The sequence below is a fragment of the Artemia franciscana genome, chromosome 10 (assembly GCF_032884065.1).
Source record: "Artemia franciscana chromosome 10, ASM3288406v1, whole genome shotgun sequence".
Lineage (NCBI taxonomy): Eukaryota > Metazoa > Arthropoda > Branchiopoda > Anostraca > Artemiidae > Artemia > Artemia franciscana.
This window is the reverse complement of record NC_088872.1, coordinates 11,541,000-11,559,805: the sequence shown is the minus strand read 5'-3', so window position 1 is coordinate 11,559,805 and position 18,806 is coordinate 11,541,000. Positions and strand designations below refer to the sequence as shown.

The window sequence follows — 18,806 nt, the reverse complement described above, 5'->3', positions numbered from 1 at the left end:
AGACCCATCCCTGAAAGTCTCATTTTCCTATCCTAACCTCTTTCTAAGGTAGTAAAAACTAGCTGGTCTAGAATTTTACCCAATTTTGTGTCAGAGGTAGGAATGTTCAAAATATTAGGTTAGGCCTAAACAAATATTGAGCTGCAAAATAGCCAAAAACTGTTTTTGAAATACAATTAAAACTATAGATAAGGTTTTTTTCAATCTTTGAAAGCAGTTGAGGAAGATGAATGAAACTCTCAGAAATGAATCCAAAGCCTTAATAATCCTCTGGGAAAGTATCTGAAGTATCTGCCTCCACCTCTCCCCCTTCTAAAGGACAATGACCTTAGGTGACCTTTTACAATATGTGTTAAAGAAATGAAACTTTGAGAAATAGATATACTCTTCAAATGAGCATCCAGCTTATTTTAAGGCTCAAAATTTTGTTCAATCCTGATTTGTAAGGTTTGAAGGATTTGAAAATTTATTTTCTGTTATAAAAGTTAATGATATCAATTTGTGATGTCCTAAATAGGTATACAAATTTTGACAACTTTTTTATTGACAAATCATGACTGGAATGTTCAACAACAGCTTTTTCTCTCTAATATATTAGACCATATTATCAATTGAAAGTTCATAATCCTTAAAATGTTTTGATCTTTTGTCTAATTAAATCTTATGCCTATTTGAGTGAACTTGTATTCCATAAAGAATTATCAAAATAGTTTTTTCATGTATGTGAAGAGTTCTCATTAGGAATTTGTTTTTACTTTTAAAAATGTAATATTTTCAGTCAACAGATATTTCTCTCTTATTTTGATATTTTTTATTATTGATAGATATTAGAAGTCATTCAGTAATCCATGGTTCCCTAGGTAGAAATTATATATGATACATTTTTTCAAAAGGGCAGTGATGATAAACCAGTACTTGATCAAGCAAAAGCCTTTGATAAAGCACAACATCAATCTTTTTTCCTGAAACTGGAAGCATACAGTGTACTAAGGATACAGTTGCCTGGATTAAAGCCTTTTTTACTGGAAGCTTTCAGAGGGTAGTAGTTTATGATGCCACTAGTAAAACTTTATTTTGATGAGATTCTGTGAATGGAGTTCCACAGGTCACAATACTGAGGCCCATGTTTTTCAGCATATATATTAAAAACTGTACAACTGAACTGAAAAACCCACTGACACTATATGCCAATGATTGTAAGTTCTTAAGACAGGTCTGAATTAGCCCTGATCACTCAACAATGCAAGAACATTTAGATGGTCATCTGAGTGGGGTTTGCAGTTCAACATGTCAAAATGCAAAGTCCTGCATCTTGGACATGACAACCCTATACAACCTCACCATATTGAAGATGGCCTACTTGAAGCTGTAAGTTAGGATAACAACCCAAGGGCTGTTGGTGATGATGAACTCAAGCTTCATAGCCATACAGGAGCTCAAATTGTCAAAACCAAGCCATAGAGCTCATATAACAAATGTTTACCACCAGGAAGACTTGGGTGGTCAAGAAGCTGTACAAAGCTATTGCATATCCACATCTGGAATTAGGAATGAAACTAGTGTCTCCCCATCATAAATAGCTGTTAAAGCAATCAAGATTGTCCAAAGGCAAGCAACAAAGCTGGTACTAGCTTTGCGAGACAAGCTGTATGAGGAGTGTCTTGTTTCCCTCAAACTCCCCACTCTAGTCTATTGAAGGAAGAGAGAAGATGCAATCTACTACATCTGCTGTTTTCTGCTCATCTGTATTAATGCTGCTCTTTACTATCAGCAGTAAATTAATGCTCTGTGCTGATGATTCTGCTTCTTGGGCTAGCCTTATCTTGTGAAGATCATGCCCATTTACAACTGTTTAAATGATCTTAGACAGTTTTAGTCAATGGGCTAGGGCTTTGCTTTTTGAATTCAATTTTGCCTTGTCATTCACTTTGACAAAACGAATATTTCTTGCTCTTATTGTCTCACAGGCTATCTAATCTCCTGTGTAAATAATAAGCAAGATCTTGGACAGTGAATTAAGATTCAGTGCCCATGCTAAGAAGTCTGTTGTTGGTGCTACTTCAACTCTTGGGCTGATTAAGCATACTCTTTCCAATAATTCCCCAAAAGTCATCACTCTTCTGTACAAGGGACTTGCTTGTCCCAACCTTGAAGTTGGAATGTCTCTAGCATGCTTATATTTAAAAATGACATAAAAGTATTCAAAGATGTGCGGAGAAATATCACCAAAGTGATATCTGGCATGCAGTAGCTTTCCTACTCTGCAAGACTAGATGAGCTGAAACTCCCAATACTTTGCTACACTGGGATGAAACTATCCTACCTCCAAATGGGTGTCAAATCAAACTATCCTATGTCCAAAAATGGATTAATAGTCTATCATATGCTGAATCCAAATTTGCTGTCAGAATTGGCACTATGCTGCTAGATTCCCTTTTTCTTTCTTATCCTATGGTGCAAATTTGCTTTTCTCACACTATGAAACTATTCTATGTCCTTATTTGGACTTGGGCTAGTTTCAAGCAGTAAATCTAGTTTCAAGCCTAGCCAAATATTGAGCTGCAAAATAGCCAAAAACTGTTTTTGAAATACAATTAAAACTATAGATAAGGTTTTTTTCAATCTTTGAAAGCAGTTGAGGAAGATGAATGAAACTCTCAGAAATGAATCCAAAGCCTTAATAATCCTCTGGGAAAGTATCTGAAGTATCTGCCTCCACCTCTCCCCCTTCTAAAGGACAATGACCTTAGGTGACCTTTTACAATATGTGTTAAAGAAATGAAACTTTGAGAAATAGATATACTCTTCAAATGAGCATCCAGCTTATTTTAAGGCTCAAAATTTTGTTCAATCCTGATTTGTAAGGTTTGAAAGATTTGAAAATTTATTTTCTGTTATAAAAGTTAATGATATCAATTTGTGATGTCCTAAATAGGTATACAAATTTTGACAACTTTTTTATTGACAAATCATGACTGGAATGTTCAACAACAGCTTTTTCTCTCTAATATATTAGACCATATTATCAATTGAAAGTTCATAATCCTTAAAATGTTTTGATCTTTTGTCTAATTAAATCTTATGCCTATTTGAGTGAACTTGTATTCCATAAAGAATTATCAAAATAGTTTTTTCATGTATGTGAAGAGTTCTCATTAGGAATTTGTTTTTACTTTTAAAAATGTAATATTTTCAGTCAACAGATATTTCTCTCTTATTTTGATATTTTTTATTATTGATAGATATTAGAAGTCATTCAGTAATCCATGGTTCCCTAGGTAGAAATTATATATGATACATTTTTTCAAAAGGGCAGTGATGATAAAGCAGTACTTGCTCAAGCAAAAGCCTTTGATAAAGCCCAACATCAATCTTTTTTCCTGAAACTGGAAGCATACAGAGGATATAGTTGCCTGGATTAAAGCCTTTTTTACTGGAAGCTTTCAGAGGGTAGTAGTTTATGATGCCACTAGTAAAACTTTATTCTGATGAAATTCTGTGAATAGAGTTCCACAGGTCACAATACTGGGGCCCATGTTTTTCAGCATATATATGAAAAACTGTACAATTGAACTGAAAGACCCACTGATACTATATGCCAATGATTGTAAGTTCTTAAGACAGGTCTGAATTAGCCCTGATCACTCAACAATGCAAGAACATTTAGATGGTCATCTGAGTGGGGTTTGCAGTTCAACATGTCAAAATGCAAAGTCCTGCATCTTGAAAATGACAACCCTGTACAACCTCACCATATTGAAGATGGCCTACTTGAAGCTGTAAGTTAGGAGAACAACCCAAGGGCTGTTGGTGATGATGAACTCAAGCTTCATAGCCATACAGGAGCTCAAATTGTCAAAACCAAGCCATAGGGCTCATAAAACAAATGTTTACCACCAGGAAGACATGGATGGTCGAGAAGCTGTACAAAGATATTGCATATCCACATCTGGAATTAGGAATGACCCTAGTGTCTCCCCATTATAAATAGATGTTAAAGCACTCAAGGTTGTCCAAAGGCAAGCAATAAAGCTCATACCAGCTTTGCAAGACAAGTTGTTTGAGGAAGGTCTTGTTTCCCTCAAACTCCCCACTCTAGTCTATTGAAGGAAGAGAGAAGATGCAATCTACTACATCTGCTGTTTTTTGCTCATCTTTATTAATGTTGCTCCTTACTATCAGCAGTAAATTAATGCTCTATGCTGATGACTCAATGCTTCTTGGACCAGCCTTATCATGTGAAGGTCATGCCTATCTACAAAAACAATCTTGGACTGTTTTAGTCAATGGGTGGGGGCTTGGCTTTTTTAATTCAATTTTGCCTTGTCATTCACTTTGACAAAACGAATATTTCTTGCTCTTATTGTCTCACAGGCTATCTAATCTCCTGTGTAAATTACAAACAAGATCTTGGACAATGAACTAAGATTCAGCCCCCATGCTAAGAAGTCTGTTGTTTGTGTTACTTCAACTCTTGGGCTGATTAAGCATACTCTTTCCACTAATTACCCAAAAGTCATCACTCTTCTGTACAAGGGACTTGCTTGTCCCAACCTTGAAGTTGGAATGTCTCTAGCATGCTTATATTTAAAAATGACATAAAAGTATTCAAAGATGTGTGGAGAAATATCACCAAAGTGATATCTGTCATGCAGTAGCTTTCCCATTTTGCAAGACTAGCTGAGCTGAAACTCCCAATACTTTGCTACACTGGGATGAAACTATCCTACCTCCAAATGGGTGTCAAATCAAACTATCCTATGTCCAAAAATGGATTAATAGTCTATCATATGCTGAATCCAAATTTGCTGTCAGAATTGGCACTATGCTGCTAGATTCCCTTTTTCTTTCTTATCCTATGGTGCAAATTTGCTTTTCTCACACTATGAAACTATTCTATGTCCTTATTTGGACTTGGGCTAGTTTCAAGCAGTAAATTTTGATGAGTTGCTGGATTTAGGATAGTTTGTTGATATTTAAGGATGGTTCAGACAGCGTTCGTAAATTTCGTAAAGTTGTTTGCAAAGTTCACAAATTTGCTTTGTTAACGTTCCGTAGACCTTTACGTGAGCAAGCCTCAAAGTTAAACTTTTGTTAACTTTTTTTGTAAAGTTCATAAAATTGACCAATAGGGAAAGAGTTCCAGAGCAAAACTTTTAAACAGATTTGGAAATGTGGAATCAGGAAACTGAAGATATGCTGTTTTCTCTAGTCTGAAAAAAGCCTGGCCGCATTTCCTCTCTTTTGATGTCTTTTCTCAGACCAAGTTAAATTCAGTCAGCCAAGAGCTGGCATGACTAATTACATACAGGCATCTAGTGGAAGTGGTAACATCTAAAGCAAAGACCAAATAGCAACAGTCAGCCTGTCCCTAGAAGCTGAAGAAGTATCACAGGACTCTTCAAAAGAAACTGATGCAGAGCAAGCATTCCAAGCAGATTCAAAGTCTGAGAGGTAATTTCCATCTCATTTATGCATAAGGCTAAAGTGATATCACTGGATTTGGTCACTATTTTGGCTTGTTTTGTATTGTTTGAGAACAAATTGACAGAATGCATTCATACAAGAATGCAAAATTCCCAAGCATCAGCTAGGTTTTAAATGTAAAGCGGCCTAAAGTGAGAGGAAAAAGAAATTTATTGATTAATTGTTTGACCCATTATTCATAAGACATCATGATGCTTTAGTCTCATTATATTCAAACCAAATAAGCATATCTTTCTTGACTTAGCCCTAGTCTGACTTGTGGGGCTCTCCCATACTAAGTAACGAATTGTAGCACACAATTGTTCAGCAGGAGATATGGGTTTCTTATATTTGTTGTAGTTTTTTCCAACTTATTGAATACCTTGCCAAGAAGGTAATTCCAACTTTCTGAAGTCATTCTGACATAATAAGCAAATAAAATCACATCTTTTGAGATGATTAGCTCATTCATCAAGTTATGAGCTGGGCCCTGATCTATCTTTTTTGAAACATCAAAAATCAGTCTAACCTACACACTTCTTTTCGTTTTTCTGGTTTTCTTTCTCTTCTTCAAAAAAAAGAAGCTGCAGCAACTGCAGGTTTAAAGGTAGCTCTTCAGCTCTTTTTCCATTTTGACCTGGAAATGAGAAAAAAATAAGCTAGGGTTGGCTTAATGCATAAAGCCTAAGATTTTCCAGAAATATGATCAACTAGCCTTTATGGTTTCATTAGAAAAAGCAAAGGACAATAAACCAGATAACTATTTGAATGAATCCTCCTAATTTCTGTCATTTGACATTGCTTGGACTCAGATGATAAGTCTGTTTTGTCAACAGCAAATTGAAGGTTATGATGATGGCTTGACAACACCTTGACAAGACTAGGAGCTGACTAGGAGGAATGGTAGGAATTCTCTCTTGAGTATGGCAAAGTGTATTAGACATCAGTGATTTGGAATTTGGTTTCCATATTTTACACTAAATATCTAGGGTGCTATGGAACTGAATTCTTGCCAGGATTTTTGGCACCACTGCCAACTTTACAAGAAAATAGGAAAAACTAGGGAATCTTGATATGCTTGATCCGGAAAACAGAATATGTGACAAGCCTAATGCCTCATTAAATTATATTCACACCCCAAGCTCCATATTTCTTCAAGACCTTTTCTCCAAAATATGAAATGCTTCAGAAATTTGAATAGTTTGCTGCTCAAAACACACGTAAAGTACACGGCTCATATGAGCAGGGAAAACTTTACAGGAAAACTTAGCAAACGACTTTACAAACGCTGTCTGAGCTGTCCTTTAGGATATTGCCATTCTAAAGTATTGATACATCTTCTTGGACATGGAATAATTTGATGGCAACGTTTGCCTTCACCATCATCAATATTTATAGTAAAAATTTGCAATTATAAAGGAAGGGTGAATTGAGGAAGAATACTAATGGAACTAGCTAGAGAGAAAGCCAGGAAAGGTAAGGACTTGGCCTCTGCTAATGAATGTAGTGACATAGAAGAGAATGGGAATACCTCTGCTAATGAACTTAGTGGAATAGAAGAGAATGGGAATACCTCTGCTAAAGAACTTAGTGGAATAGAAGAGAATGGGAATACCTCTGCTAATGAACTTGAAATAGAAGAAAATGACAGTGCGTCTGCTAGTGAACTTAGTGTAACAGAAGAAAGTCCTACTGCCCAGGGAAAGAAGAGGAAGAGAAGACCTTCCAGCTGGAAAAGATACATAGCAAAGAAGATGTTGAATGCTGGCATGAAACACATTAGTAGCAAAGGAAAGACTGTGCCAGAAAGGACTATGACCTTGTAAGTGCAGGATGAAGTGTTATGAAAGAATTCTAGAAGAGACTCAAATAACCATTTTCTGGTCTTACTGGGAATTGGGTGATATTAATAGACAAATAGACTACATACTTCAGCAAGTTAATCAAGCCAAAAAAAACGTTCCAGGACGCGTAAGAGCGATAACGATAATCATGAAGAGGGAACAGAGGGGTAGAACAGTGACACTGAGAAAGCAGAGAATATGGTGTTTTCAGTAGTGTATTCCTTGTGCATTAATGAGGAACCTGAGAAAGTCTGTTGACTGTTTTTCATAAATACGCTAGGAATTTCTGAACAGATAGTGAAAGCTGCGTTGAAGAAAAAAGTACCTGTTAGGGGAGCTGCAAAAAGGGACGAAAGAGGTCAAAAAGAGGAATCCCTCAGATTCACCGATATGAGAGAACTTAAATCATGCAGGGAGCATATAAGACTTTTGAAAAAAGCCCTGAGCCATTACTGCAGAGCTAGACCTAAATCTCAGTACTTGGAAGATGGGATCAAGAGTCATGCTCAGCTTTATATACTCTATTGAGAGTGGTGCGTGGAAAACAATAGACGAGCTGCAAGATCCAACAAATACAGAGAAATTTTTTAGCATGAGTTCAATCTCAGCCTTTTCCGCTCCAAAAAAGGCCAATGTGACAAGTGTGTTGCAATGGAAAATGCTAGCCCTCAGATGAAAGAACAGTTGACCATAAAACACAATGAGCACATCAGAAATAAAGAAGAAAATAAGAAGTTTATGGCAGAGGAACAAGAGAGAGGAAAGACGGACCCTGAAAGGATTATTGTAGCGTGCTTTGACTTGCAAAAGGTCCTACAGTGTCCGTGTGGAGAGGTTTCTTCTTATTACTTATAAGCTGAAACTTGACTGTTACAATCTCAGTATCTATAACTGCAATACTCGTGAAGGAACCAGCTGCATGTGGCATGCAGGCACTTCTAAAAGAGGCTCGTCAGAAATCAGGAGTTATGTTTACAGCTTTATTGTGAGCATGGTAGAGAAAGGAGCAAAAGAATTCGTTTGCATAAGTGACAGTTGCGGAGGACAAAACAAGAACCTTGTTTCCCTTTATTTACACTATGCCAGTAAATTTAAGATAGTAATTACTCACATGTATCTTGAAACCAGGCACACACAAAATCAAAACGATTTGGTCCATGCTGTCATCAAGAGATTTGCTAAGAACCAAACAGTGTATGTGCCTTCTCAGTGTTTTCAGACTGCAAATTTTGCATGTTTGAAGAGTCCTTACAAAGTAAAGAAAATGAGAATGTCTGATTTCTATAATCTTGATAAGCTATGTAGAGAGACCAGTGATAATTTGAACATTGATGTCAACAGGGTTAAAGTGAACTTCACAGAAATCCGAGTGTTGAAATATGATTACACATTGCCTGACATGATTAGCGTTTGGACCAGCTGGGCAGCTGAAGACATAAAGATGATTGATACAATCAGAAGGTTGAAAAGAGGGAAAGCTTCAGCAAAGATTTCAGCTGGGTTGTGCAAATTGCAAAAGGTGTATTCTGGTCCGGTTCCAGTTCGCGAAAGAATGTACCGCAATGTTCAAGATCTTTGTAAAAAAAAATTGATTCCTGTAGCTTACCACCAGTTTTTAGAGAGCTTCCGTTCAATTGTTTACAAGAATGTTCTGCAGAGTCGGATGATTCTGAATCAACTTTGTTTTATTTTTCACTTTTGATGCTTTGAATAGTAATTGTTCATTTTGTTATACTTTGAATATGAATTATAATAATATATGGTGAAATATTTGATATAATACGGATATAGGATGGACTGTGCCTTCCTTCAGCAAGGCCTCTGATATCTATAAGTATCCTATGTTCAAAAATGGGACTTGGGACTTTTGTTCTGATGTAGATGATATGACTACCATCCTATATCCAGTTTTTCGACGTTCTGACCTAAGTAGGTCAAAAATATCTCCACTAATACATAGCCATTACGAAAGAAACTCTACAATTCGGTTGTTCCCCTATAACCCCCTTTTAGAAGTACTGGAAAAATAATCTTCAAAACTTAAAATAGCTCTCCTGAAAAGTAGCGGTTTTGGACATAGGATAGTTTGATTCGTAGCACATTTGGAGGTAGGATACTTTCATTCCAGTGTAGCGACTTGTATCTAGGAGAAATATAGGTGATGCCACTCCAGCCAAGGTTCAAGGTTCAATTGGGTTTAATTAAAAAAAAGGAAATAACTAAACTTAAAGTACACTGTTTTTTGACAAAACTCACGTTGAGACCCATAAACAAAATATTCTTCACTAACACACAGTATGGCTCCCACTTCACTCTTCAACACAACCACACGCCTCTTCATTATATAATTTATTTTATAATCTTAACCATAGGGTTCCTCCCTCCCTCCCTGGATGTACAACCACCTCACCTAAATATACTAAAAAATCTAAACTTTGTCTAATTTAATTTATCTTTCTTTTTTTATCTTTCACTTATTGACCTTTAACTAAATATTTACTTAAATTATTTTTGAAAGACCCGAGGGAGCTCCTACATCTCAGCTCTTTTGGAAGCATGTTCCACACTTTAGCACATGCTACATCCAGGGAAAAATCTGAGTGTACTGTTGGAGTTTGTCTCACTTGAAGGTCAAAGGCAGAGCGCGTGTTTTAATTATGTTGTTCAGATATCAACCAAAACAGATTGTGGAAGGGAGATGGAAGTAAACCAGATAAAAATTTAAAAACAAAACTGAGCACAACAGACGGTAAAGGGAACCAAGGGACAGATAGTTGTCTACATTTCTAATAATTTTCAATTCATGCTTGTGGATTAAGTCAAGTCTCTTCAGGTGTGATTTGAAGGTTGACTGCCAAATTATGGCACAATACTGCAGGTGATGTTTCAGAAGTCCGTTGTAAACTAGACAAAGGGTTTTTTGAGGAAATACGTGCTTTGGTTTCCTGGTGATGCCAAAATTGCGAGAGAGTTTTAGCTCCACAGCCTGGATGTGTTTTAGAAAGGAGACGTTTTTGTCCAGGAGTACACCTAGATACCTTGCTAAACCCGTTTCTGGCCGCCTGATCGTTCCTCTAGAAGTCATAATTTCAGTTATTTCTGGATGAATAGTTCCAATCCTTGAAAAGAATAGCACACACAATTTGTCGACATTTATTACAAATCAGTTTGCATCCATCCAGACGTAAGTTTCTTCTAAGACAATCTCTAGTTTTCTCTGGAGTGACGTCATGCCAGAGTCACAGGAGGCCATTGTAGTATCGTCAGCAAATGCCAGCAGCTCACTAGAGTTGTTGTCATTATTTGAAGTATCTTCACCGCAGCAGAGTTTGCAGCACCGCGAGGTCCTGAAATTTGGTTTCAGAACACAACTTAGGTCATTCACATGAATCAGAAATAACAGTGGACCTAGGATTGATCCCTGTGGCACACCAAAATTTACCATGATATCGTTCAGCGGATCTTCTTTGTACATGCGTCAATTGCTAAGGTAAGACTGAAACCATTTCAGTGCCTCTCTAGTGCCGATTTGTTCTAGTTTACCTAGTAGAATTCCATGATCCATACTGTCAAATGCTTTTTTGATATCAAGTAAAATAGCAGCTGGCAAAAGTCCCAGGTCAAGAGCTTTGTTGATAAATAAGCTCATTGACGTCAGCGCATCTTCAGTTGAATGTCCTTGTCTGAATCCAAATTGTTGTTGTTTGAGGAATCCCTTTGCTTTGAGAAAAGAGTAAAGTTGATTCTTCATAGGTTTTTCGAAGACTTTGGGAAATACCAAGAAAATTGAGATGGGTCAAAAGTTAGATGGGTCATTTTGAGGGCCACCTTTATGGAGAGGTACTATTCGTGCTTTCTTGAGGAGTGATGGAAATACCCCGTTCCGCAATGAGAGGTTTATCAAATGAGTTAATGGTTGTAATACAGACGGCAACACTGCTTTCAACACTTTCGTGTGAACACAGTCGGATCCGGACGCAGATGTACCTCTCAAGTTTTTGACAATCATTGAGACGTCGAGGGAAGTTACGGAAATGACTGCCATTGACTTAACACATGCTGGACCTAGAAAGTCCTTGTAGGATTTTGCTTGGGGTGTTACTGTGTTCGCCGTTTTCTCTCCAATGCTGGCAAAGAAAGTGCAAAGTGCTTTTGCAACTTCGGTTTACTCAGTAAATGTTTTCCCATCAACAGTAATTTGGAGGATAGTTCAAGTTTATGGTCGTTGGGTTGTAGCAGTGAATTAATTGTCTTCCAAACTTTCCTTCCATCCTTACCACTTTCAGCTAGTTTTGTATTAAAATAGTCTCTTTTGGCCTTTCTGAGAATTGATTGGAGGCATTTCTTATAAGATTCATAGATTTTTAGGCTAGCAATACTTGGTCGGTTATGGTATTCAACCCAAAGCTTGTTCTTCTTATTAATACATCAGAGTAAACTCTCAGTAACCCACGGATAAATTGGTTTATTTTTCTCTCATGTTTAGCTGCTTTTTCTTTAAAACAATGTGCTTTGTATAAAGTTGTAAACGTATTATGGAATACTTTGAAACCTTCGTTCAAATCTTCTTTTTCCAGAACACTATCCCATGTAATTTTCTTCAGTTCATCATTTAATGACCTTAAATTTTCTTCACGTAGGTCAATAATCCGTACGTCTTCTCTTATTCTTGAAAATGATCTTGCTACTTCTGATGTCTTGAAGACAGTGAATAGGGGGAAATGATCCGACATGTCACTGACGATGACTGAAGCTGAGAGTGGAGATAAAGTCGAAAAAAATATCGTCTTTTAAAGAATGAGTATTTTCCGTAATTCTTGTCGGGATAGTGATTGACGGATAGAGGGTAGATCCAGACGTGAGCGTGAGGAGGTCTTTGGCGCTACTTGTAAGGGGATGGGCCAGTTTGATATTGAAATCGCCCTTAAAGACCACATCATGATTCTGTTTCTCCAGCAGCTGGAGTGGGTCCGATAATATATCCATAAAAGAAGAAACCGAGCCTGATGGGAATTGGTATATTTCTCCAATGATTACCTTTCTTTGTGAAGGAAGCAACATTTCAAGAAAAAATGATTCAAATACACCCTCCACGTTCCGAGTCAGTTGGTTATTTATATAAACTGGATATTCACTCTTTGTGTAGATTGCCAATTCTCCTCGTCTCGTATCTTTTCTATGTATAATTCTTGTCGGGATAGTGATTGACGGATAGAGGGTAGATCCAGACGTGAGCGTGAGGAGGTCTTTGGTGCTACTTGTAAGGGGATGGGCCAGTTTGATATTGAAATCGCCCTTAAAGACCACATCATGATTCTGTTTCTCCAGCAGCTGGAGTGGGTTCGATAATATATCCATAAAAGAAGAAACCGAGCCTGATGGGAATTGGTATATTTCTCCAATGATTATCTTTCTTTGTGAAGGAAGCAACATTTCAAGGAAAAATGATTCAAACACACCCTCCACGTTCCGAGTCAGTTGGTTATTTATATAAACTGGATATTCACTCTTTGTGTAGATTGCCAATTCTCCTCGTCTCGTATCTTTTCTATGTATAAAATTCGATGTGTACTCGGGGATATCTAACAGGCTATCATTCTGTCTCGTCAGGAATGTTTCGCAAAGTCCAAAAACATCAGGCTGTACTTGCCGACACATAGTCATTACATCTGTCAGTGATGAACATAATCCTTGACAGTTCAGTTGAATTACACTTGAGCTCAGATTTGGAGCATCCTTGGGCCATATTTATTATTTGATTATATTTTGTTTGAGGAAACTTACTACTGCTAAACAAAGAATAATCTGTTTCATTACTTATTACTCAATCAAAAATTTCTTCCAAATTCAAAAACGATTTTTCTAACTGTTCTAACCTATTCTGAGCTATCGGCAAGGCATTGCACCCCGGGGACAAAGAGTAGGAACTCAAAACTTACCTAAATCTTTCGGAGGAGTGTGGGCGTATCTTGAAGCGAAGTGAAGAGCCATGAGAAAAGTGCACACCCGAATGAATTTTTTTCCAAACTGCAATAGTAAACTAACGCAAACAAACATGAATAACTAGAAAACACAGGAAAAAAAGGAAAATGAGACATTTTTGGAAAACGCATCAATCACTTAGGCAAGCGGAAACAACTTATTGATCAATGACATTCTTGCCCACTTCTGCTATTATAACCACAAAAACTGAACTCTAAAATCTTTGAGAATCCGAATCAGGATCGTCAGGTTGTGCTGTTATTCTCAGTGTAAACGGATCAAAGCACTCGTCTGAAAATTTGGACCAATCAGAACTTCGCGACTTTTTTACATCCAACCACAGTCTTATTCCTTGTTGGACCACCCGCGTTTTTTAAACCTTTTCAGCTGCTGATTTCGAAGTTTTCAGCTTACACCCGAGCGCTAGTAATTCTTTTCTTCTTTTACCAAGCTCAGCTGGTAAGTCTGTTGACACACTGAAACCCGTCTTTTTCAGTTTTCCACACTCCTTCATAATGGCTGAGTGGTCATTGTCACCAAGGCTAACAAAAATCGGCTCAGCAACTTTTTGTTTTTGTGTATTACATCGCAGATTCAGAACGGCTGAAGATTGAGAGGGGGTCGTTTTTTTAGAAATGCAATACATGGTACCCGTTTGTTTTCTGCTCTTAACACTTTATTCTCAGTCTGAAGTTTCGAAATTAGTTATTGAAGCTCATCCATATGGCGGTCGAAGTGTTCTTTCGTCACTGACATTTTGATACCAGTTAATACCGTTCTGCCTTTTTAATCACGTTAAAAAGCCATAGAGTGAAACTTACACGCAAGGGTCCCTTTATGTACTAAAACCAATTATCACTTGGGGCCCGCTTTCATCAAAATGCAGCTGCTCCAAATATCCTTTTAATCCTTTAGATATAGCGTCTATGCTTGTCTCCGGCACAGGGCGTGGCTAATACACATTCATTTCACAGGGCAAGGAGAACCTCTCTGCGTGAATGATCCCAGGTAATCGCAAGGGCCCCTTTCTTCTAAGAAATAAAAATCCAGAGGTGCCCGCTTTCAAACAAAGTCAAGATAAACAATAACAAGCCAGCGCTTTGAAATGAAACAGCAATCACCTCTGATTGCATTAACTATTATTTCACTTGGCAAACATTCATAAACAGGTTATGCTAATAACTGAGCACAGACTAATGCTCTCTCAGCATAATACCAATCATCCAACTACATCTGATCACTAAACTACATTGAAACATACTTCAAACATCAACTCTGGAACTTCACAAGAAAAAGACCTTAGATTGCTCAAAGCTGCAATTTTCAGTAGTCTATATCTATATATATAAAAATAAGTTGTCTGTCTGTGGATGTGTGGATGGATGTGTGGATGGATGTGTCAGGTGACGTCACCTGAAAAAACTGGATTAGGTGACGTCAAAACTGAAAAAACTAAAAAAAGGCAAAAAACTACAAAAAAAACTAAAAACTAATAAAAAAAATAAAAAAGCTAAAAAACTAAAAAAACTATAAAGGTAAAAACCAATAAAAAACTAAAAAAAAAACTGAAAAAACTAAAAAAAGGCAAAAACTACAAAAAAAAACTAAAAACTAATAAAAAAAGTAAAAAAGCTAAAAACTAAAAAAACTAAAAAAACTAAAAAAAGGTAAAAAACTAAAAAAAATAAAAAATAAAAAAAAACTAAAAAAAAGGAAAAAACTGAAAAATAAGCTAAAATAAAGGTAAAAACCAATAAAAAACTAAAAAAAAAAGGAAAAAACTAATAAATGACGACACTCAAAGAGAAAGCGACCAGGACAAAAAACTAAAAAAAAAGGCAAAAACTACAAAAAAACTAAAAACTAATAAAAAAAATAAAAAGCTAAAAAACTAAAAAAACTAAAAAAAGGTAAAAAACTAAAAAAACTAAAAACTAAAAAAAAACTAAAAAAGGTAAAAACTAAAAGAACTAAAAAAGAAAAAAATAAATGACGACACTCAAAGAGAAAGCGACCAGGACAAAAGGAATGTTCGATTAGCAATCAACAAAGCACCGGGACACAGGGAGTATAAATGACGACCAGGACACAAGTAAAAAAAAAAATTAACAAAACTAAAAAGAAGGTAAAAACTACAAAAAAACTAAAAAGAAAAAAAAACTAAAAACTAATAAAAAAACTAAAAAATCTAAAAATCTAAATAAACTAAAAAAGAAAAAAAAGGAAAAAAATAAAGGAGAAAAACAAAACTAAAAAACGAATGTATATACAGACCGGTACACCGGGATACAAATGACGACCGGGACACAGGGAATATAAATAACGACCGGGACACAGGGACACAACTACAACGGGGACACCGGGGGAAACAGGGGGATAACCTGACAATCTATTTATATGCAAAGACAATGGGACAGCAAAGAATGTTGTATATTCGCAAGTTTTACGTAGTTAAAACCATATATATATATATATATCTATATTCACAGGTGGGACATAGGGACACAACTACAATGGCGCGTAACTATTATGGCGCGTAACGACTTACGCGCGCGGGGGGGGCTTGGGGGGGGCGCGAAGCGCCCCCACCAACTAGGTGTTGGGGTGGCGCGAAGCGCCACCCCAACAGCTAGTATATATATAAAAATAAGTTGTATGTTTGTTTGTTTGTACGTATATGACGTCATTATAAGTATATAAGGCTTTGTATATGACGTCATTATAATTATATAAGTGGGCGATTCAAAGAGAAATTTTAGTATAAATCCTACAATGGTGGAAGAAACAGCCGAGGAAGCTGCTCAAAGAGTTAATTCAAAGAGAAATTTTAGTATAAATCGTACAATGGCAGAAGAAACAGCCGAGGAAGCTGCTCAAGAGTTAATGCCAAGAGGCTTGCAGCTAATAGAGAAAGTAAGAAAAGAAAGCGTACCGAGGAATCACAAGAACAACGTGAAAACAGGCTCGCGGCTCAAAGAGATAATACCAAAAGAAAGCGTGCCGAGGAATCACAAGAACAACGTGAAAACAGGCCTGGGGCTCAAAGAGAAATTACCGGAAAAAATCATGCCGAGGAATCACAAGAACAACGTGAAAACAGGTTTGCGGCTCAAAGAGATAATGCCAAAAGAAAGCATACCGAGGAATCACAAGAACAACGTGAAAACAGGCTTGCGGCTCAAAGAGATAATGCCAAAAGAAAGCGTGCCGAGGAATCACAAGAGCAACGTCAAAATTATCGCCTGGCATTCAGGTACAGCCCAGTCGATGATTATAGCTTGAGTAGATGTGTTCAAATCAGGACTATGTCTAAAATTTGTCCCTATTGCAAGGCCTTGAAATTTAATGGTGAAACAATGGGAATGTGTTGCGCCTCAGGAAAAGTTAAACTTCCTCAACTGGCTGCACCACCAGAGCCATTGAAGACTTTATGACGTTACAGACCGGGACACAAGGAATATAAATGACGACCGGGACACTCAAAGAGAAATTACAGACGGGACACCGGGACACAAATGACGACCGGGACACAGGGAATATAAGTGACGACCGGGACACTCAAAGAGAAATTACAGACCGAGACACAAATGACGACCGGGACACTGGGAATATAAATGACGACCGGGACACAGGAACACAACTACAACGGGGACGCCAGAAGGGCACAGGGGGGATATATAAATGACGACGGGGACACAGGGAATATTCGATTAGCAATCACCATCAACAAAGCTCAAGGGCAATCATTAGAAAAATGCGGTATAGATCTGAATACGGATTGTTTTCCATGGACAATTATATGTTGCATATTCAAGAGTCGGTAAACCTGACAATCTATTTATATGCACAGAAAATGGAACAGTGAAGAATGTTGTATATTCTCAAGTTTTACGTAGTTAAAAAAATATATATATCTATCTATATTCACAGGTGGGACACGGACACAACTACAATGGCGCGTAACTACTTACGCGCGTGGGGGGGCTTGTTTGAAATAAGAAACTATAATTTTTAAATTTTCTAACAGTAATACAGCACCTAAAAAGTTTATAATTTATAATATTGTCTTTGTTATGGAATGTTCATTTAGGCTCAAAGGCAGATCTAGAGAAAAATCTCGGGGGTGGGCCCAATATGACAACAGCACCAATAATTGGCCCATTTTTTTAAAGTAAAAAAAGCAAGAAAAGACAGGGTGAGGGAACCATAGAAATTTTGAGGGGCTTTACTTTTATTATCTTAAAAGTATATAATGTTTTATATTTTTTTCTATTATGGAATGTATGTTCAGGCTTACTGAAAAACACTGCTCTCTAATGACTGATTTTATTATAAGTTATGTCTTCCTTTATTGTTACTCCTAGTTGCATCTCATACCCTGATTTAGCAAATGTTTTTATCCACTTATCATAGTGTTCATAGGTGTGTACACAGTCAAACTGTTTTGGTACATTATGAAGGTATATACTTTGGGTGAATGTCTTAACCCCTCTCCTATAGCTCAAGATGTTAAGTACTAATTTGGCCTTCTAACTCCCCACCCCACCTGCCTCAGGTAGGGCTTTGCACTACTTAGACTGCTTAAGGCTCCCCAACCAGACAACCACCCTTGCTCTATTTAAGACTTGTTGTTAGCATTTAGTGCAGACTAAAATGTGCTTAAAGTCTATAATAGTTAACCCCCTTTTCCCAAAAAATTCCTGTGTATTTCTCTGTATCAGAATATGCTTTTTGGAAGAAAGGGGAGGGACAGTAAAATTGCCAAAAAGAACAGTTTTATACATCAATTTCCTATTTTTCTTTTTAGGGGGAGGATTGATTATTTGGGTGACTCTAAGGAGGAAGGAATTGTCCCCTGTGTGTGGATATGATACTCCTTGATTATATTTGGTCACAACCTGGCAATACTTTCCCATGGCTTTTTGCAACATATACCCCAGTTGCCTTTTGAACATTGATTTTTCTTATTTTTGTTTTTCAGGACTCAGTTAGGGAATCCATTAGCCTGCTTCTAAATGACATGCCTGTCTGTGATGTTGAAACCAATTCACTCACTCCTCAATGGAATGGGGGAAGTAATACCAAATTTTGAAAATCGTACTTTGATGCCTGATTTAATGCCCCTATGATGTCTCAGTACCCCCATGAGTCCCTTCCCCCTAAAAAAGGGACTGGGTTGGACAGCATCAAGAGAGGGATCATAATTATACTTGACCTACTTCTTTGAATGCATGACAAAATTTTTCTTGTCTTCTAAATTTTCTTTTATACTTAAACTTTCTGTATTAAAAAATATATATTATTGCTGGGAAATTCCTGTTTTTTTTTTTTTTTTTTTTTTTTTTGTGCTTTCAGAAAATTAAATTATTTTTAATTTAATATGTATCTATTTCTTGCAGGATTTTCCCATATTGTGTCAGACCTGTCTTGGGGACAATCCATATATCCGAATGGTAAGATTGTTCTTTTTTTTTTTTTTTATCTTTGGAGTAGGCTATATATGAGCGGCTCAGA

General features: G+C 36.9%; 1 protein-coding gene across 1 annotated transcript in view; it reads left to right on the top strand.

Annotated features, from left to right (window-relative positions):
- LOC136031783 (pre-mRNA-splicing factor RBM22-like) overlaps positions 1 to 18,806 on the top strand; it is a 44,500-nt gene that overhangs the window by 2,051 nt on the left and 23,643 nt on the right. The window contains exon 2 of the mRNA XM_065711560.1: positions 18,692 to 18,745. Within this exon, the coding sequence (XP_065567632.1) occupies positions 18,692 to 18,745 (54 nt within the window). The remainder of the gene's footprint in view (positions 1 to 18,691; positions 18,746 to 18,806) is intronic.